This window comes from Patagioenas fasciata, chromosome 1 (genome assembly GCF_037038585.1).
Source record: "Patagioenas fasciata isolate bPatFas1 chromosome 1, bPatFas1.hap1, whole genome shotgun sequence".
Lineage (NCBI taxonomy): Eukaryota > Metazoa > Chordata > Aves > Columbiformes > Columbidae > Patagioenas > Patagioenas fasciata.
This window is the reverse complement of record NC_092520.1, coordinates 45,412,442-45,434,198: the sequence shown is the minus strand read 5'-3', so window position 1 is coordinate 45,434,198 and position 21,757 is coordinate 45,412,442. Positions and strand designations below refer to the sequence as shown.

At 39.9% G+C, this 21,757-nt stretch overlaps 1 protein-coding gene across 27 annotated transcripts in view; it reads right to left on the bottom strand.

Annotated features, from left to right (window-relative positions):
• LMO7 (LIM domain 7) overlaps positions 1-21,757 on the bottom strand; it is a 132,888-nt gene that overhangs the window by 39,951 nt on the left and 71,180 nt on the right. For 11 of the 27 annotated variants that reach the window (XM_071806265.1, XM_071806278.1, XM_071806260.1 and 8 more), the window contains exons 5-12: positions 6,077-6,107; positions 5,562-5,675; positions 4,894-5,092; positions 3,520-3,772; positions 2,723-3,022; positions 2,071-2,361; positions 1,605-1,802; positions 462-1,178 (exon numbers count right to left, since the gene is read on the bottom strand). In XM_071806265.1, the coding sequence (XP_071662366.1) occupies positions 462-1,178; positions 1,605-1,802; positions 2,071-2,361; positions 2,723-3,022; positions 3,520-3,772; positions 4,894-5,092; positions 5,562-5,675; positions 6,077-6,107 (2,103 nt within the window). Of the gene's footprint in view, positions 1-461; positions 1,179-1,604; positions 1,803-2,070; positions 2,362-2,722; positions 3,023-3,519; positions 3,773-4,893; positions 5,093-5,561; positions 5,676-6,076; positions 6,108-11,433; positions 11,520-21,757 lie in introns of those variants that run through there. The other 16 variants (XM_071806336.1, XM_071806292.1, XM_071806333.1 and 13 more) reach the window with 9 other exon arrangements.

Sequence of the window (21,757 nt, the reverse complement as noted above, 5' to 3'; positions counted from 1 at the left end):
GTTTACAAGCATTTTCAAACTTAGGTGCAGCAAGAATATCAGAGTGCCCATTTCCAGAATTTGTCATTAAAGCAGTCATGTTTTTCAGAAATATTTTTAACAATTATATTGGGGTGGTGAAGGCGGGGAATAAAATATTTCTAGCCTCCACAGCGTCTTGAATAATCACTATTCCTGTTTAACCACGGAAAGAAACTTATGCAGAACTTGGAGCATGAAGGTATGATAGTCTATTTTCTCTAAAATAGCAGCCTAAAACTAGAAAACATTGTAATTCTTTTGTTGAAAATATGGTATTGCAGTCATGAGCTTCTATTCAAAGCAAATAAAAAGCTTGTCCGGGACGCCACAAACAAATAGCAGATTGGCAATCTACGAATGGTTCAGCACAAGACGATGCTTTTCTGCATGGGAAGGGTTCAACTGCACTCAAGCGCAATCTGTGCGGGACACAACCTGACCTCTCCACCAGCTGCCGTTTCTTGTGTCTAACTTTGCTGGCCTCCCTGATCGCTTCCCACTTCTTCCAGTCTTCTTCACTGCACGGACCCGGGATGAAATTTACTGGCTGGACGTTGCTTCCCACCTTCCAAGAGTCAATCTTGCGGGTCAGCATATCGTCCTTCTTATGACGGGAAGATGGCGACAGCACTCTGCCATTGTTCTTTCTTTCCTCTGGTGGTGCGTTTTTTTCAAGTAAGCACAGAAATTTGGACCGGACCTCCTCTGGAAGACTCCATGGATCAGGAAAGAGTGCCGGGTGATACTTGTCTGGAGCACCTGATAAAGGCACCTCTTTTTTCTGAGAGACGATTTTACGGAAAATCATGTCATCCTTTTCCAAATCTGGAATTACAGGTTGGCCCTCTCTGGGTTGCAGAATGATCTCACCTTCTAAGAGAGGCTCCCGGTCAGAGAATTTTCTTAAATACCGGGGATCTTGCAGAACAACTTGATTCACATGGAAAGCCCCAGTTTTCCGAACAAACAAGTCATCATTTTCTAAATCTGGATACAGATATCCATTTTCTGTATCTCCTTGCTGGCATCCCGGTACAAATGAAATATTCTTTTTACATTTTATGAGCCTAGGGCCAGAAGTAGGATCAATTTTGGTCTTTGTTTCAGAAGACAAGTAGTCAGAGTATTTTTGCAGGGCCTGAAGTAACGAAAACTGACTGAAGCATATAAAACAAAAGGAGGGAAGTAAAAATATCATTAACTAGCAAGAGACAAGCAGATCACAATGTATTGTGATATACATTTGGTTTAGACTTGCAGTATCCCAAGCAGTACAACGACTTCACCACCACTAACTGTAGCACAGCACACGTCAACCAACGTAAAGGTATCGCAGCATACTGACCTGCTCAGAAACAGCACGCTTACATGCTCACACACAAAGCCAGTAACCTATGCAGCATATTATGCTTTTGCATTTACATGTTTCAGAATACCAGCAACTTGCAACTTTACATTTAAAAAAAAAAAAATAACCGAAAAAGCACGACATCACAGGACGTGGTTTAATTCCATTTAGCTGTTGCATATCCAGCCATTTCTTTTCGATGCAGCAAGAGTACAGCTCATGCAGCAGTATCAACCTGGGCTGATCAGAGGCCTCCAAGATTTTTCCTTCTGCAATCTGTGACAATGAGCTTCCCACATATTCAGCAGTTGGCTTATAGTTCTGATCCCTTCTGCAACTGCTGTTCCAGTCAAAACTTGGTCTTGGTTGATTAGCAACAATGGCAGAGCTTTGCTTGTAAGTGAATTCCCGATCCTCAGAATCTGATTTCTTTCTACGGTGCAGCAGCACAAAGAATGAGCAGAGGAAAAGAAAAAAACCATGAAGTGTAGTCATTGAGTAAAATGCATAGTGGCAACAGTGCAATAGTAAAGAAAATAATCTTTCAATTATTTTCTCAAAAAAAAAAAAAAAAAGAAAGAAAACATATCCTGCTGCTACACTGGCAATAAAAATGAAAAGTAAAAATGAAGTAATAAAACTACACTTCATTTATAGGTTTCGCACACAGGAGAGAAACAGGGGCATGCATGAAAACGCACCTGAACCCTTGAATCTCTTTATACCAGGGTTTGAAAGAGGATTTCCTGATTTTTTTCCATAGCAATTCTTCTTCTGGAGTCCAAAACTTAGGAAGAAATTTGTCAAAAGCAACACCTGTATTCGCCGCTGAAGAACTTAGCTTGCGAAAATAGAGATCATCTTTTTCAATGTTTGGAATGCCTATTTCTTCTTCCTCGTCCTCATCAAAATACCCAGATAGTTCTGAAGAAACGTTAACTCTTGGTTTGTTTTCCTCTTTAGTATCCAACTGCCTCTGCCTCCTCCGGTTACTGTTCAAAATACCCAATCAGTTAAGATATTTTAGGAGCAACTATTTTAGGAGCAAAGAATGCAAAAAAGACATGCTTTTTGGCTCAGGAGTTCAACCTCATGAATGAAGCAAATTAGTTCTCAATTCCACCACTGCAGCACCAGAAGTAATAAATTATATTAAAAAAAACAAAAAAAGAGTTAAATGGTTATATCAGCATCCTATTGCCTCTGACAAAACGATGAAGTTTGACAGAAAAGACATAACAAATAGTCAGCGATGTTAAAATGCTGATTAGAAGGCCAACTTTATGGAGTTATTTATGGACTGCAATTTAGGTAAATACAATAGTTACTGGATCTTGGATTAGTATCTCTGACCTCTGTGGTTCAAGCATTGCAGCTAGTGGACCAGCTGGATAACTTTCTTGTGAGCAAGATTTAGGAGAGTCATTGTGCAACACGAAATGATGTCCAGGTGCAGCAGAGCTTACAGGGCTCTTTTTGACTAGAAATCTACGATTTGCTAAGTCATCCATAACCAAGTCGGGCAGCCTTCTTTCATCTTCCGAATCAGAGCCACTGTCATACTCATAGATCATCTGGAGGGGAGCTGGATTTGTGAGCCCACGCTCTGCTCTGCTATTTTGGCAGGAAGCTACAGGATTCGTTTCACGTCCACTGAGGTTGACCAAAACAGGAACAGAATGAAGACAGTGAAGTCACGAAGGTAATGATGAAACCCAAGAACTGCCCACTAATCTCATGTGTGTGCAGTGAGAAGCCGGACAACCAAAATTCATCACTATACTCTGGAAGGCTTTAATAAGAAAATAAAACCGTAGGTCTAGATCTCTTGAACTTCAATTTAAGATCATTTAAACCCCTTCTCTCTGGAGTGTGACCACCCTCAAAACATTACTCAAACACCAGAAAACTAGTTATATGAAACAAAGTAAAAAAAAAAAAGAAAAACCCCAAACCAAACCAAACAAACAAAACAACAACAACAACAAAAAATCAACCACACAACCACTCCAAAACATTCCTCCCATTAAAATATGGAAACTCAAACACTTTGTATTGCAGCAAGAGCAGCTTTTCTCTAACTAATACTGAAATCATTTAGTAAAAAGTCCCAAATCAAAGTACTCTTTACTAAGACCGCACACTAGTACCTTGAAAATGTTCCATCTGACTCAGCGAAGGCTGGACTTGCCCAGCTCCTCCTGTTGTCCTCATTCTTCTCTGTCCTCTTCTTCCTTAAGGGCGCCGGCACATACGTCGCCTGCTTGTTTTTGTTGGGTAAGAAGCGATTGAAGTCAGCGGTAGGTTTCGGTTCAATCACAGAGATCCTACGGTAAGACCTGTCGTCTTTATGGGAGTCGTGCATTTTGAAAGGCAGTTCCGAGTCTGTGTCACTGTCGCAACCTTAGAAGAAAGGAGACAAAAGGGAAGGCCCAGGCTTTATTGTCTAGACACAAGCTTCTAGCTAGAACTTGCACCAAAATGCACTAAACTCAATCTAACTATTTATTCAAGATGTTTCGGATGCAAATTTGCTGAGCTACTGGCAAGACAGCAGGAGAGGTATTTTTAGAAGTTTGTGGCAAAGCCGCGATGAAGTCCATTAAGCTGAGCTTGGTTTCCATGCCTGCTACATTTGTTCCATTCTTTCACTATCACTGCTCCCTGTGGGAAACAAAGCGCTAACCTCTAGAGGGAAGACATGAAACAGCACAGAAGTTTTTCATTGAAAACATACTTGCCACTCAAAGTTACTAACAGAGCCAAGTTACCAGCAAATAGTATAGCAACACGCTCATCTCACCAGATGAATGCCCAATAGAAGCCCAGGGTACATCACATATGTAGCATGGTTACATGTAGCTTCAAAATGCTCCATGTGGCCTGAGCCCAATGATTTTAAGTTATTCACATGGAACAAAATCCAAAAGCTCATAACTTTTGTAACTTTAAGTTAGAGGACAAGTTTGTATTGAATTTTAAAATGGTGACAGAAACACAGGTTAGAGTACAGATATAGGGACGCCATGTCACAAACTTTCTTCTGGTTATCCTTCTTTCCATGACAAACTATCAAAACTGACAACTACTGCTCAGTTTTTAACCTAGCTTGGAAAAACCTTATTGAATATTGAACATTCACAAATTGAGCGAAGACAGAGTTTGACATATCCACACTAGGAACAAGGTAAGAGACTGCTGAATTTTAGGTGATCCCATCAGGGACTGAATTCTAGCAATTTCACTTCCTGAACTATGGGCAAATACTCCACAGGTACACACACCCTTATGTAGTTGTGAGAGCAAGAGTCCCAGTAACACGTCCTAGGAAAATTCATGTGTGCATTGCTTTGTTTTTACCAACTGTTAAAGGTCAACATTTGCTTAAGCAAAACGCAACTGCGGCAGTTGCAAAACTAGAGTTGCTTTTCAAGCCAACTTAAGTTCTGGGCACTGAAAGTACTAGCTCCATACATATTGTAAGACATATGTCAACAGTAGGTTTAAAAGAGGAAAAAACATACCTTCACTGCCACCTTTCAAGGTTATATCTGATGAAAAGCTTGTGGAGGATCTTGAACCAAGAGAGTCCAAGCTATCGAAGGAATCGTCTCTTTTATGACTAGTAGAAGATGAAAAGGGCTCTCCCCGGTCAACGTACCAAATATCACCGTACCCACTATCCCTGCCACTTCTGTTCAGGTGGCTGGACTCTTCAAGTGCCTACAAGAGTAAGTTTTGAAAGGTGTTTTGAAATAATATGAAGTGCAAGTGCTACTTGTGAGTTTTTGCTCAAAAATTTTTAAAATGAATTTTCAGTGCACAAAAAGACATTACCAAAGACTACTGCAAACTCTAAGAACGACATATACAAAAGCCTGAATAGGAGATTCATTACAAGTTTCTCTTAGCTAAAAGGAATCAAGACAAGGCTTTTCACAATTTATTACATCAATAAGAACAGGTGGATTCTGAATTGTGTGATTATACGGTTAGCAGAAGAACCAGTGTGAGCTAACTCATTTCTTTCATATGGACTTTGATAGCAAGGAAAACAAACAACAAATGACCATGTTCTCCAAACTAAGAATAAAATTAAACCCCCAACAGAGTGTTTTGAGTTGGTGCTGTAATGGATAAGTAAACTACAAAATTCAGGATATATGTTTACTATTGGTTTTGGATTCTTTACCTTAGTCAATGCTTGCCCTAATAACTTCTCAAATGCTTTAAGATTGAGGTATGGACCATTATAATGAGGGTTACTTTGAGCTTTTCTCCCAAGCCAGTACAGTGTAATCAAAACCTAAAAACAAACAAATAAAAAAAATATATATATAAACTTAATTACTTTCCTCTCAAACCATGTACCAGTATAAAAGCATCTCAGAATGCTGGTAGTGATGTTTTCCACAATAAAGTGTAAAATCTTCTCTACGGCATTAGCTAGTATCTCCACCAAGAGTGTTACAATGCATTTCATTTATCTCAAGTAAGCAGATAAAAGTACTGTTTCTAATTATTACATTTATTTGGGAAAGTAAGCTGCAAAGAGATCATCCTGAAATGGCACAAATTCGCATTGGATAAATGCACAATTGAGGAATAAGGTAAACATGGTTGCGCCATAAGCAGAAATGTCTCAAAAATATTCAATTAGAATTACTATGAAATTGTTTCAGAAGGCATTAAGTAAGCATGTCTTACATTTTTCACTCTTCTGTTGGTCTCCTCCGGTCTGAAGCAGGGCAGGGAATGAGAAAAAACAAAACAGAACCTTTTAAAATCTCCAACTTAAAACTTAATTATTATTCAAGATTTAAAAGGTTTTAAGCCCAATTAGAGTCTAGTATAAAACATGCAACTATGACGACTTTTTTTTTTTTTAAAAAAAAAAAAAAGGCAATTAGCTTTGGATTCACAGGCCTAACTCCATACTATTTCAATCACTGCATGTAAAGCAAGAAATTAGCTGATATATTATAGTTTCTGATTTGAGAACTTGAAAAGGCTCTAAGCTTTTTTAATTAGCTAAGATTTTTAGTTACCAACAAAATAAAAGAGGAAAACAAGCTAATGACTTTGGGAAATAAAGCCTCTATTAGCGAGGAAGATCTTCAGTTCCATATGAAAGCAGATTCAACTGTTACTTTCTTTGCCTAATTGTATTATATTTTCCAAATTATTTGCCTCAGACACAGAGAATCCTTCAGCCTAAAGAGTATTTTTCAGACAAAAAATGAGCAACTGAAACCGGGACATATGGAGAGAGATGTTGTAGGGCTGGAAGGAGGAGTTTGGTTTGCTTTAAGACACCTGTTTCTCAAAAACAAATAAACAAATATTCAGTCACTAGCATTAGTAAACTTTTTTAATATATATAGTGAATTTGTGGTACACCTCAGAAGTACACCAACACACAGTCAAAGGCTGCAGGGAAAAGGTAAAATACACCGTTCAGGGGACAGATTTAAGTTGGCAAATTGATGACAGGGCCTGGTCAGGGTAGACAACACTCTTCATGGAAATATAGTATTTGATGGACGTGACAATGGGCATGAACGCACACTGTCCCCTCCTTCTCCTTCCTCCTGGTTTGAGAGCGCCCGCTCTGGCTCGGTGCAGCTGTAATTGCCATGTCTGTCCTCCACATCGTAAAAAGATCAGGCTGCCAGGAACGCAGAGTCCTGAAATGGATCTGACCTGCAGAATCCCCACCTGCAGCTTCATTATATCACATGCCGGAGATGTCACTGGCTTTGTAGTCAGTAACCTCTTGCTGATGAATAAGGAGGAACCCTTCTCCTTTAATGTGAAATATTTACATTTTTCCTTTTAAAGCACTTCCAAAACACAGTGTTGCTCTTTTTTCACTGGAGACTATTTTTGGAGGGAAAAAAAAACAAAACAAAACAAAGAAAAGCCCCTAAAATTCCTCTTCTTTTAACTTCAGTACCTGGATTTATTGTCTAATGTCCATGCTGTAGGACACACCGTGGCCAGGACCTAATGTGCTGACACGAGACATGTTGGTTTCCCAAACAGAGGATAGAAAATTATTCTTGTAGTGGCGTGAATCAGCATTATGCTTCCCACACCTGACAGAGACCATCTTAAAGGTTTACATTATTTACCTTCAAGGTCCAAGAGCCTTTTATTAGGCCAGAATTTCTGCCATTATTTGCAATTATAAAAGCAGAGGCCATGCAAGCCCTTGCTAAGGATGCCTTAAAGTTTGCTCCCAAACTTAATCAGCCTGGCAAACAGTGAAAAACTCTGTCCTTAGTCAGCTGCGGCCTGTATACAAGAGGTTGCCAACCTTCATGTAGAGCACAGCTACATGACTGAACATGACAGTGTCCACATCTGCTTTCCATGAGTTCTCTGGGATCATTTAGGTCAATCATTTACAACAGGAAGAGCACTTCAACTGTTTTTATATTTTAGTATATTTTCTATACTTGAATAACCATAAATACACTAGGCCTGTGCACAACACAAAACTTAAGACATTCACGTAAACTAATGAACACAAAATTTAGGCAGGGAAATATTTTAGACACTCGAATGAGAGAAGGAAAGTCCTGTTAATCTAGAGCAATCCATTCCTTATTTATAGAGGCATATATTAATTACTTGATGGCCCTTAAGGGGAAAAAAAAATAAAGACGTTTCTGGATGACTAATGTATTGTCCTAGAATTTGTGGAAAACAAAAGGCATACTATTTTTTGCCAAAAAGGCTTGCAACTTGTAGAAGATGCAGTTTGGGTCAACTTGCTATCATCCTCTAAGTGAAATAAGAGTCTTTCATATGTACAACCTGGCCAAGATCACGATGCACATCTGAGCTTACATGCACAAGCCATTGCCCAATTACTCTCCAGTATATTCCATTTGAAACAGATGGGCAGGTATCTATTGGATAGAAATGTCATGCAAAATGAAAAGCTTTTAAGAGGAATTAGTTTTTCCTGTAAGCATCAACTGCAGTAAATAAAAAGACAAAATGAAATAATTACATTAAATAGAATTTCTCCTTCATAAAGTGTCATTAAAATGTAGATACTATGCCATAACATGCAAAGAATTCAACTGGGGTCTTGTGTATAGCTCTGAGCAACTACCATTTGTAGCAGGTGACAAGTCAGAGACACCAACATCAAGCACAGCATGTTCTGTGCTGCTGTGAGAGGAAGCACGACCCGATCTTCTCTGACAACCTGCTGTTACCCTACAGTGAGCTCCTGCTCTCCCCTCTGCTCCCATTCCCAAGTCTGTCTCTAAACAGGGCTGAAAACCTCTAGTTTCTCACACTGCATTTGAAGAAATCAGAAGATGGATGCAAGAACTTCAGCTATGTAGCCCTTAAGCTTTTTAAACACTCCGGGACAATTATAACCTCATTTTGAACATGTCTATAGCACTGAAGTGCACACACAGCACAACTTTGTCCTACGAAAACTATTCTAGGAACTGAAGAGGTAACCCACTTGCTGAAGTACCTTAATCCATGCAAATAAACACCAGTCCTACATTGGGCAACTACGAAAGAAGTCTACTTTTTGATGTTTTCATTCAAAATCATCATAGAGTCCAGCTGGCAGACTATCTTCTTTATGAAATTATTATTCTGTGTAACCTGATTTCTGGCATGAACAAACAAATGCCAACTGTGCTGAAAGTTATAAAGAGGCTGCTGCTTTGCTCAGGAGGGCACAGCCAAGGCTGCATCTTAAAAACAATCTGTTGAAAGATGCTGGATCCTGTCCAAACAATGACTTTCTAAACCACTTTGTGTCATTTCAAACATTGCCTTCTCTGTCTTCTCAGAGGATTTTTCACCAACAATGCAACATCACTAAAGACATCTGAACTAAGCAAAGGAAGCTGCTAAGGAGGGTGGTTAAGACCTTGCAGAACTAATTCTATTCCAAATACTTTATCTGCTCCTGCCACAGTCTCAGTATTTTAGCATTCATTCTGAACTTTAAAAGAAAAACAATGCCAATCGTCTGCATTGCCTGATCTAATCCCAGTGTCAAAATTTCTAAAGCACAACTTTGATTCACGAAGTGTGAACCTTAATTGTTGGCAGTGGTTTCAATAAAAGTTTATGTACAACTTCAAGTTTAGCCACCCTGGAAAATATCTATCAATCACAGCATGAAAGTCTAAAGGCCACGAGATAACCACACGTGGGAGTTATTATTATAATTATGAAGCACAACTGTACGATTCCAAGTTGAAAACTGGTGGAAAAAGATGTGAAATAACCACTTGTGGAGAAATAACACCTTCTGTGTAAATCATCCCATCCGTGCGAATCCTTTAACAAACAGAAAAAAGACAAATGGGACAGAAACAGCTGTCACTTGTTAGTAGGAGATATACTTAGATACCAAACACCTCTGTTATGTTTGAACACAACACATATTCACAGACATCACTTAGGACCAGACAGCATGGACTGACAGATGTTACTCCAACGAGGACCACTCTAGAAGAATAAAGCAAAATGATATGGCAGAGCAGCAGGCTGAGCTGCAACTCAAGGAATTTATTCCCAGCCTTGCTGTTTGCTCAAGGTTAAATAGCAAAATTAGTCACCAAGGCCCCAGCCTGAGAATACAAAAGTTTTGGCAGCAGCTCCAGTTTAAGGATTTCCTGGTCTCCCTTTCTCTTCCAGTCGCTCCTGTTTGCTGCACCTGTGGTTATGCCAACATGACTGAATCACGCTGCGGTTCCACGTGGTACATCAGGACCAGAGAACTGCAACTGTTTCTCGGTTAGAGTTTTTCCTAATAAACGTTTTCAAACCCCAAATTAACTCGCTCATCTATTTTACAGCACAGAGGGGAATGGGCACAGGGCTCAGTGGAGGAGGACCCAGCTCCACACACTGGCTCTGGGAGAGTCCCCACATGAGGAAACCCCAGCCAGAGGTGCTCCGTACTTCCCCTTCATCTACTGAAGCCAAGGAGTGAGGAAAGCTTGCTGGTATTGTTTTAATTCACTTTGAGGTACTTTAAAAATTATTTTTAATAAAAAGTATTGTACAAGACAGTCATACACCTTACGGTAGGAGGCAGACCACAGTACTTTAAGGAATCATGAACTAGACTTTAACCCATTATAAAATGTATCTGCTGGCAATGCTAACACACATATACCGCTCCAGTGACTTCTGACAAAAAAAAAAGTGCATTTTAATAGGTACTTTCAGGTTGACTTATTTCAAGACTTTTAACAAATATACACTATAGTTTGGATTTTCTTCTCCTAACACAAAATAATGGTTTGGTTCCCCCACATCCTAATACCTATGAAGCTACAGAAACTATCACTTCATTACATCAAATCTACTTGGACACTTCACTTAGTTATTTTCCAGGGATAACATCAACATGGAGCTCAAGACCAAATCCAAGATACTAAAAAACTGGAGTAAAATTATGGAAAAATTATTTTACAGCAACCTGTTCAGAAAGCATGGCTTTCTGAGGGTCTCTTTCTCATGTAAAAATGTATTTACAGTATAGATATATATCTATGATTAAAATAAACAAAAACAAAAAAAACTAGATCAGAATCCCACTCGCCTAAATAAGAGTTATGTGATGAGAACAGGCCATATGGTCATGCCCATGCCCGAAGAGATAAGACAAATCCAAATCCATTTACGGGGAGAAAGAAGGGACAGAGACACTCCTACTGATAGAAAGGAATGTGCCAGTGACAAATGCACCCTGCCCAGTGCCAAACCCTTCCCTTGATGACGAATGCCCTAGAAACTCTAACAGCTGTCAAAGCTATCTGTTTTCCATCCCTTCCTCGGTACTACAGACCTCATGGACTTGAACAGACTTCTGTTTAAAAAGAAGTATCAGTGCCATCCGTTTGAACTTCCCCCCACCAAGGCAGCAGTTCTACCTCCCAGGTGCCCTTCGAAGGGTTTGGAAGAGCCATGTCCTGACCTAGGAGCTGGAATGGATCAGCAGCCTGCTCCAGACCTCCTCACCAAGCTCCAGGCACTCTAGCCCAACCTCAACCAGCTTCACTTACTCTTCCAAGGAGGACGTCGGAGGGTTTGAAGGATTCTCCACCCCCACCGAAGTATGCTGTGCAGGAGACAAATGCCGGCTGCCCAACTAGCAGCAGGCTTGTGCTAAATTTCAACCTCTTTGGCCACCTACTCAACTGCTATTAATATGGCTGTTATCGGATCTCACTGAATTCCCACGTGCTGCTGAGAATAGAAAGGCTCCAGTGGAAGATGGGGCTGCCGCATGGGTACGGGAACATGAGGACATTCCTCCGGCACTTGGATTCTTAGCAAACTGATATTCAACCCCGAGAGCCACAGCTCACTGCCGAGATTGCTGGAAATAAAACGATTGGGCTATGGCTGCAGCATTGAAGAACAGCTTTTGGAAATGCACCTTTCTATCTGACTATAAAAAAAAAATGTGTATTTTCCATAGCAACACATTCACTGGACCCAATGCCACTTACATCATAATACCACACAGAGTTAGGTATAAAATGACAGCAGAAAGTGTTTCTCCATGCCCCTGCAAAACCACTGCCTGACAGCAAGGAGCTCTGTGGACCTTGATGACGGAGCAGCTTGTCCCCACCCTGTGCCCTCACCTACTAATGAAGGGGCTGAGGGGTGGAGAAGAGATGCCCAAGAAGGAAAAGGTGGAGAAGGAACGCAGACGGGCAACACCCTCCGTGGGAACGTGTCCCCGTCCATCGCCTCAGCACCCGTCCTTTCATACCACCTCTGGAGCACGATGTTTCCTTGCTGATCTCACCCATTATACTTCCACGCTATTCTTAAATGCCTTATCAAAACAAAAACAGGCACTTCTAGAAATGTGCATCAGCCCCAGCAAGTCACCGGACACTCAAATTATCCATTTCCTCACACTCTTTTCCGACCCCTCCCTGAGTACTCCATCTCTGCCAGCTTCCTCATATCGCCATCTAATCTACAGGCTCCCCACAAGGAGGAAACCAATATTCAGAATAATGTAGGGTAGAAGACATACCTGTCAAATAAAAAATAAAAATAAAACCTCCAAACAACCCTTAAAAACCATCCCCAGATGATGCGGGCAGGGGAACAGCGATGGAGCATCGCTGCAGCAAAAACTTGCAGGGAAAGAGGAGACTGCAGCTTCCTGCTCAGATTTTAAGGTCTATTAAAGAATATCAAAGTACTTCTAATAACTGGTGTACTTTTATGACTGGTCCCTTTTTGTGTCTTTTTCTTAACTACTCCATTCCTAAAACTCTACAAAAATCAACAACTTCACTAATATTCTCCAGTTGGTATCAGTTATTTTAAATTCAAGTTCAAGACTGGTATCTAGGCAAAAATAAATCACAGATCTGTACTTCTGAAAGTTAAGTTGCATGCCGTATACATTGGCCAAACAGCATGAGAAGACCCATTGACTTTTATGAGAAGTGAAGGACTCTCTACACAAAGAATTAGAAGCTGCAGTGTTGACTCTAAGCTCACATGGAGTATTAGGAGTTCCCAAAGGAAATCAAGAAGTTCAGTCACATTTGAGAGGATGTGTGAATTTCAGAGGTGAAATTAATTGTTTTTCAAGGAAAAAAAAAAATAAACAATACACAGCAACTTAGATGGGCAGATAGCTTTCATATCACTGTTTACACACAGTATATTACTTTGATGGATTTCTCCTTTTTTTACCTCCCTGATTTTTTTTAATTTTTTTTTTTTTTTTTTTTTTACCCTATACGTAGTTCAGTTGACTTTGTACCAGGGTTATACTAAATGTTACCACTTCTCCCTTTTTCCTTCCTTGTATCTTCTATAAATGTTGAGATTTTACACTCTCCCAGTTCTTTCACCCCCCCAAATCAACAGTCTTGAACTCACCCTACTAACCATCATCTGTGTTAACTTCTCTTGCATTCAGTTTTTAAGATAATTTCCCTTCATTCCCTCCCACTAAACCAGACCACCTTGAGTAAATTTTGTAGATTAGTTTGGACAGAAATGCATACAGGGAACACACACTAGCGTAGTACTATATCTGGGGAGTCACTCACAGAATCACAGAGTGTTTGGTGTTGGAAGGGACCTCTGGAGATCATCTAGTCCAACCCACCTGCTAAGGCAGGGTCACCCAGAGCAGATCGCACAGGAATGTGTCCAGCTGGGCTTTGAATGTCTCCAGAGAAGGAGACTCCACAACCTCTCTGGGCAGCCTGTTCCAGTGCTCTGCCACCTTCAGAGTACAGACATTTCTCTTCATGTTTAAATGGAACCTCCTGTGCTTCAGTCTGTGTCCAATTGCTTCTCATCCTGTCAATGAGCACCACAGAAAAGAGTCTGGTCCCATCCTCTTGACATCCACCCCTCAGATATTTATAGGCATTGATAAGGTCCCCTCTCAGCTTTCGCTTCTCTAGGCTGAACAGACCCAGCTCTCTCACTCTCTCCTCATAAGAAAGATGCTCCAGATCCCTAATCATCTTTGTAGCTCTCCACTGGACTCCCTACAGTAATTCCTTATCCTTCTTAAAATGGGGAGCCCAGAACTGGACACAGTACTCCAGATGCGGCCCCACCAGGGCAGAGTAGAAGGGGAGGAGAACCTCCCTCAACCTGCTGGTCACAGTTGTCCTAATGCACCCTCGGATACCGTTGACTCATGGTCAACCTGTTGTCAATCAGAACTCCCAGGTTCTTCTCTGCAAAGCTGCTTTCCAGCAGGTCCACCGCTAACCTGTACTGGTGCCTGGGGTTATTCCTCCCCAGGTACAGGACCCTACACTTGCCCTTGTTGAATTTTATCAGGTTCTTCTCTGCCCAGTCCTCCAGCCTGTCCAGGTGTCACTGGATGGTAGCACAGACTTCTGGTGTGTCACTCTCAAAAATAACTATCAAAATAGGCAATTGGGCGTGATCCTGTAATTTTTTAGACATATATACAAAAACACATGAAGGTACAGCCATTAACTAGCATGGAAATAGCACAATAGCATTTTACAAAAAAAAAAAAAAAAAAAACTGTATAAAGTATATTATTTGCTTTAGCTAAACTGCAGCAACCATGGCAACTCATGTTTAGCATTTTTTCAAGACAATACTGAAATCCACTTTCTCTATTACCTGATGTTTCTTCATGATTATTAAATTAAACATTTCCAAAATTCTTGTCCTTTTTACTCTTCCATCTAACCACAGTATTTCAACATCATCTCTCCCCACACAACGATACCAGAGGTGATTTTGTAGAACAGTCCTCAATACTGACTCATTTATTCCCTCTAACATGTCACTCAAGCACCAATTCAGGGTACAGATAAACAAGCTACTGCAAGGTAAGTTAGGCTAAAAAATTTTCCATCCACCAGCTACTCCATAGCAACTGCCTGTGTGCGCTCTCTCACGCTCAACGCCCAGGATTAATACAATTGTTCAATTTGGATAACGCATTCAGAGGTGGTCCCTCGGGTAGAGCTGGGGTTTGGCAGGTTACACAGCTTTGCTTGCTCAGAGAGACAGATTTTTATAGCTTCTATAATCAGATAAGAGGGGGAAAAACCCAATAACAACATCACACACAAACACAACACCCTCCTATACTTAATATCCTCTCTTGGTCCATGCCCAGGTAGATATGATCCTTCGTTATTTTTGTGTCAAGCAAACAGGTGGTGATGTACAAATGTCTTGTATATAAGTAAACCAGTTTACCACAGCTTATAACACCCAATAGCAACTTCAGGAGGTTATTTAACTTATCATGATGTGCAAAGAAAGATTTAAAAAGAAAAACAAAACAAAACACAAACACACCTCATGTCGATACTGTATAATTTATACTGGATAGTTGGCAACGAACCCATATGCTGATAAAGAAAAAAAGACAACTGACAGTAAATTATACAGGGAATTGCTATGTTCACACCTGTGCCAACATTGAGTTTCACCTGTCCAAATAGGTATCTGCCAGGTTGCTGTTGTTCTAACACATCCACAGGAAACAATTCAGTGTAGAGGTGATTCACAGAGAGCTAACAGCAGAAACTACAGATGATCGATCCATGGCCCCTGAGTGGGAGGTCAACCAGACCTCACTCCACTCTAAGTCACCATCTCTTCAGGGGAGCTACAACCCATAAACACCAGGTATATGCATGATGAGGATGGATATACTCTCCTGAGAGAAGACAGACTCCCTGTATTTTGGGAGTACGTGAGATATGCAGCACCTGGGAGTCAGTACACAGATTTCTGATGGCTCATTTTTTCCCCTAGAGCAATTCCAACATAGTGCTGGCCAAATTGCCATACAGGAGGACAGAGAATTGAGGCAGTGTCTGCCCCAGACCCTCTTTTTATTCTCAACTTTTGTGATGTTATTAAAGAATAAATGCTTTAGCAGTTTAAAGGGGGATTACTAAACGCACAGCTTTTGGGAAAGTGTCATAGAGCTCAGATTTTGGAAAGAATTTGGATTCATTTATAGAGATGGACAGAACGAAGATCACAAAATGGAGGTAGAAGGTAAGTGCAGTTTATTCCATGATAAAGATTTTGGAAACAAGTTAAAGTGATGATGGAATTTGTCCTTAAGTAGAAATAAATCACTACTGCACGACTGCATGATTTAGTTTAGTCTCTACATTTGGTATAAAAACTTTAAAGGACTACTGGGTTTTCTCAGTAATATTTTGGCAAGATATTCCACAAGTAAATAAGAAGCACTGAAGAAATTATAATGCTTCCTTTTTGAATTTTTGCCATATATTTTCTATGTTTCTTCGGGTTACCCTAGCAACACAGAGCACAACATCATCACTCATCACACAGAGCACAGTAGTATGAAACACAGACTGAACCTGACATCTCTCTATTTCAGTCAGTTCTCTATTAACTTAGGTTGATGCATACATGCTCAAAAGAAGTGAGGTACACAGACAGAAGTTTATTATTTCCTATGTTTTCTTGATTTGTCTTCATTTGTGAAGATGTACTTAGAGGCAGGAAAGAGCACTTATCTTAATGCAGAGTCAAATGTTAATACATTCACCCTTATCAGAAAAGAATGCTAAAAAAGGATGTATTTCCTTGAACCAGCTTGTCCAGAAGAAATAGTGTGAAACAGCAACATAATTTAAAACAAAAAACAAGACACAAAACTGAAGTGAAATTCAAAAAGAGTACTGCTCTTAGCAGAAATGTGCCCTTTTGTTTTGGGGAATAGACAACATCTAAGATAAGCGGATTTTATTTTCCATATTTGCTACAATTCTCACCTCCTGTTCTCAGCTCCCGCAACATCTACATGTAAGGGAGTTCCTCTAAGATGTAACTATTCTTATTCAGGTTCCTTATGGCTTCAGTTTTAAATCTGTAACATTTAAAATTACTAAATCCAATTTCCTGCTATCAATATTACTGGACAGGTATTAGCTTTTTTAATTAGCTTTTTTGGGGGGAAAAAGAATTTGTCCACTCCAGTGGACAACAGTGCTTTAAGGCTGCTTGGAGCAGCCAAGTCAGAGTATTTTTGAACATTTGCTCAAAACATTAAGCTTTTTTGGGACAGGTTTTTCTGGCCAAGTTTTTAATGTTGGAAAAATGAATGCTTCTTTACTGCAAAGTGAGAGAATGGGTAAAAGTCCAAATACTTGCTTTGCCAGAATGTTAGAAAGCCTGTGTGGGAGGCAAGGGGGAAGGGAGCCGGGGTAAGGGAAGCTAAGCAAGTCTGGCCATATACCTCTGAAGTTGGAGAATTTACCTCAGTTCTGAGCATCCCAGCCTACTGAAACCAAATGTGCTATTAGTCATTTGAGAGTTTCTGTTCTAAAGCTAGAGGAGTATGAGAACAAAAACTTTAACAAAATTAATGATACGGGAAAACAATCCCAGCCAGGGACCTATAGATGATCTCACACCTCTCTTTCACTGGTAGTTGTGAAGTATGTAATTTGTACCACAAAACTGATGACTGAGGGGGAAAAAAAAGCTTAATACACCAATTAAATCACCACCAAAATGCTCCAACAAGCTATTACAACTAGGTCGGGTGGTAGGGAGGGAGTGGAACAAAACGATGTGATTCTGCTTCAAGTGAGGCCATGGCAATATTCCCAACATCTTTAATGAGTACATGAGTAAACACTAATTTAGGAATCTTCCTTCTCACGAGAAAGAAGATACTATATGCACCAACTCTTGGAAACTACAGTTAGCCATCTGCAGAATTTCACCAACTGTCTAGCCAGATGAAGCACTGGAGAAGTAGGCTGCCTAAAATACACACAGTGGTTCTAAGCTATCCTTCCCAGAAGTCAATCAAACCACAGAGCCAGGATAACACAAAAGTAAGCCCTGGGCTCTGAAAGAGGCTCTTCTACAAATCCTTTCCCCAACAACCCTCACCCTTTCTACACAAAGACCAGGCAGACTTTTTGACTCAGATAAGGTTAAAAGAAACCTTGAGACTGTCATCTAGGAATCCACAGCTTCCAAACACTAAGGGTCTCTTGAAAACCCTGTGAATGGCAATTATTATTGCATTTAATAATTGCAAATATTAAATCAAAAAATGGTTAAACTGCAAACTACGTCAATGGCACCAGTTTGCTATGAGGCTCAGCTCCATAAGGGACAGTATGCGTGTTCCATTAGTGACTGCTAAATCCAGAGTTGCTACCTTGGAAGTGTCTATGGAAGGAGCCCTTCTCATCTCCAGTTTTTAGCCCTATTTGATTCAGAAATCCCAATAACAGCGCTGTCACTATATTCACTGTCCTACAATTCAATGAAAAGTCAAGACCTTATCACCTCGAAATTAAGGCTATAATCCAAACAGGATGAGAAATGCAAAGGCAGTTCAATAAAACTAATTTAATGTTTCTCCTTTTGATTACATTTAACTCTAGTGTAGCCTACCTGGAACAAATGGGGAAGAATCAAACATGAAGCCTTCTTGGAGATGTCATCACCAACATGCGCACTGCAACAGGGAGACTCAGAACAACTTCCAAGGTCTCCCCTTCTTCTTCTCACTCAGCGCAATGGAAGAATAACCAGTAGCATCCTCCAGTGATGAGAGGATAAATCAGTCTCTGTTGGTGCTTTAGGAACAGGTTGTCAACCTGCAGCAAATCTCAGCTGCTCCTTGATGAGAAAGCAACCGCCACAAAATACAGGAAGGGAGAATGGGATGGCACCCTTTGACCCACAGATAGCATACATGGGAGATAACCTTATCATTATCATGTTTGGTTGCCAACTGGCAAACTGTTGACCATGTTAACCACACAACACTGAAAGGTTTTTGCAATATATTTTCACTTTCTTGCTGCATACCATTAGATAGGTAGAGAAGGCCATGAAACAATAGCTGGAGTGTTCTTAACATATTATCTTCTCCACATTTCAGTGCAGATGCAGTTAGCGGCCCAATTGCTAGAGCATACATATTAAAAATAAATTTAATAACAGTCACTGTTGTGGAATTTTTTTTTTAGCAAGTGAAGGTACAAAGACATGTAATGGTGTTCATCATCAAGGAAATACATTTATGGTGGAATAGTACAGTGTACAAGTTTTCTAAGATTGCAAAAATAGCTTATATTGCAGTGTAAGTTATGCAAGCTTCATCTTTAATAGCATAAATCAGTACTATCAAAACCAGCTCATGATACAACAAATCAGCCATCTGTTTGATGCTAATTTATTGGAAGAGTGATTCACAGCCACTGCAGTAGTCAGATATTTATTGCTCAAAGAAGATGAACGTGAAGTCCTCTGCCACCCTGCACTTAAAGCTTGAAAAACAGCACATTGAGTACATGTAAAACTATGCACCCCAAACTTTTTTCAAGTAGGAAAGAATCTGTGGAAGCTTTTGATAGGGAAAGAAATCCAGAACTGTTGCATGAACTCTGGGCAGAATGTTAAGCATGTAATTATTTGAACTATTATTAAAAGTAACATAGTTATTACTTAAGCGCCTGAAGGAAAAACCCTAACAGACCCAGGATAGGTACATAGGTAAATTTGAACTTTTTTGTATAATAAAGCTACCAACAAAAACCAGGCAATGCTTCAAAAAGGAAAGCCACCAGAAAAAGAATAATAAATCAAAATCACGGGGTTCATTCTTTGCTAAGATTCAAAAAAAGCTCCTGTCAGAAGCACTTCCAAATCACTTCTCTTTTTAAGCAGTGCAATTGAAATTTTCACATTGATGAAAGCTGAGAGCACAGAAATCAGCAGATTGGATGTGAAATAAACAGGTTTTTTAAAATACATAAAAGCACTTTTAAATTCATTCTGTGTAAAATCTCAAACACAATAATTTTGAGTGTCATACCAATTCCCCTCAAAATACGATCACTATCACGCTCATGATTTCAGAGCAGCTTACAGAAATAAAAACTGTTTTGAAATTCTGCTTTCTTTAAAAAAAAGCTTTTATTTTTGCTAATTTTGGTTTGCATAGAGGCTCCTGTGTTTCACAGGTACAACCAAGTCTTGCCAAAGGGTTTTCTCAAGTTGAAGACTGGCCAGGGAGCACCACCAGTGGTAAGAGAGCTTTATTGAAACCAAAAAAGCAATTCTCTATAAAAAAATAAACATATAATTATCCAATGAACACAATATCACAATACTTACTCTCTTAAATAAGTATAAATTTTATTGTGGATACAAAGATTAGAATGAACTGCAACTTGCTTTGTTTAATGAGCCAGTTTCTTTTTCTGCCTTCTCTCTTCCACAAGGCTTTCAAGTTGCCCATCTATACCCATTTTGTCTTATACTCTCGTCTTTGTCTCTGCATCTTGCTGTGTTGACCATCACTTAAGAAAGAGTCACACACTTTCAAATCCTGGCAATGAACTGCTATTTCCTCCACCACCAAAGAAAGTACAAGGCAATTTTTTTCTAATAATTACCCAATAATTATTTTTTTTTTATATGCAAGGTTCAGGGCATTACACACATTAACAAGCAAATGCATGGAAACCTCTACAGCTACCTTTTGTAATACCATTAAAGACTCACCTTCTACAACCATCACTTGCCCTCTACCTCAAAACATGCTCTCTCTTCAGTCTGACCTAGTGCTGCTGTTTGTTTTGTGAGTTGCCTGGCAGAGAGGGCTGAGCAATGAATGAAAACAGAGAGAGAGCATCTTCACTGGGTATCCCAAAGTAGCTGGAGAGTTATCATAAAGCTATTTCGAAGGGCAGCAGCAGCGGCACGCAGACCACCACGGCCAAGGAACTAGAAACAGAGAAGATGCTACCCCCTCTTCTTTTATAGTAAAAGTAGATTCTGGAATATTTTACAGGTAAAGATTAATCTTAATACACTTGTTTTGAAACTGAAAGAGGAGTCTTCATATAATTAAACATGTAGCATTAACAAAGAAACCACAGTACCAAGAGCTGAAGTAACCTGAAATAATTAGCTAGAAGGCTCTCACATGGGTGAAGAAATACTGTTTAGTAGTTTTCTTCTATCATTTTCACTTCTCCTTATTTCAGCTTACAAGGAGCTCAGTCTCTCCTGTGTCTAAAGATGCACAAATAACAGGAACATGTTCCATTAAATGCTGCATGCCAAAACCTACATGCAATTAAGCTTGAGCAAACAGTTTCTAGGAGCTTGAACATATTTGCTTTCCTGACAAAAATTCTGCAAACAAAAGCTCCTTCTATAAGGAAGGTATGCATGCCTTTGGTACGTGTCCATCAAAAAGATTCCTTCTCCAGGAGATAAAAGCAATCCTCTCCTATGACTGATCAGACAGCAATACACCATTTTTACATGATGGAAACCACACAAACACATTCCTGGGCAACAGGAGACAAGGAGAAATTTCCAGTGTTCACTGCTTCCCTACCTCTCCTGAACCAGAATTAAGCCAATATAGAAACTTTCAATTCAAGCTCCTCTTGGCCCTGAAGAAACAAAAAAACAAACAAACAAACCAACCTGTAGCTATGCAAGCGGAAACCTTTCCGCCATATGAGATATTGTACTTGAAAGTGAGAAAATCCATTCCAGTGATGCTGACATGCAATGCTTCTCTAATATTAGCTCAGATCCATTTGTCTCTCATAGTTAAAGAAAAAAAGGGCTTGATTCTTTAACACTAGCTTTGAATCAAATTTTGCTGCAACTTCTTTTGTCCTTGCTACATTTGCCTCTAACAAGTTCTGTAGAGGAACGCAGTAATTTAGGCAGAGCTCCGGTTTGATCACTGCACCAAGCCGCATGGTACAGAAACACTAAAGCTCTTGTGGAAGGGGGAAGATGGGTAAAGGAGAAAGCCATGATGTGATGCTACTCCAGCAGGACATCGTCACACTC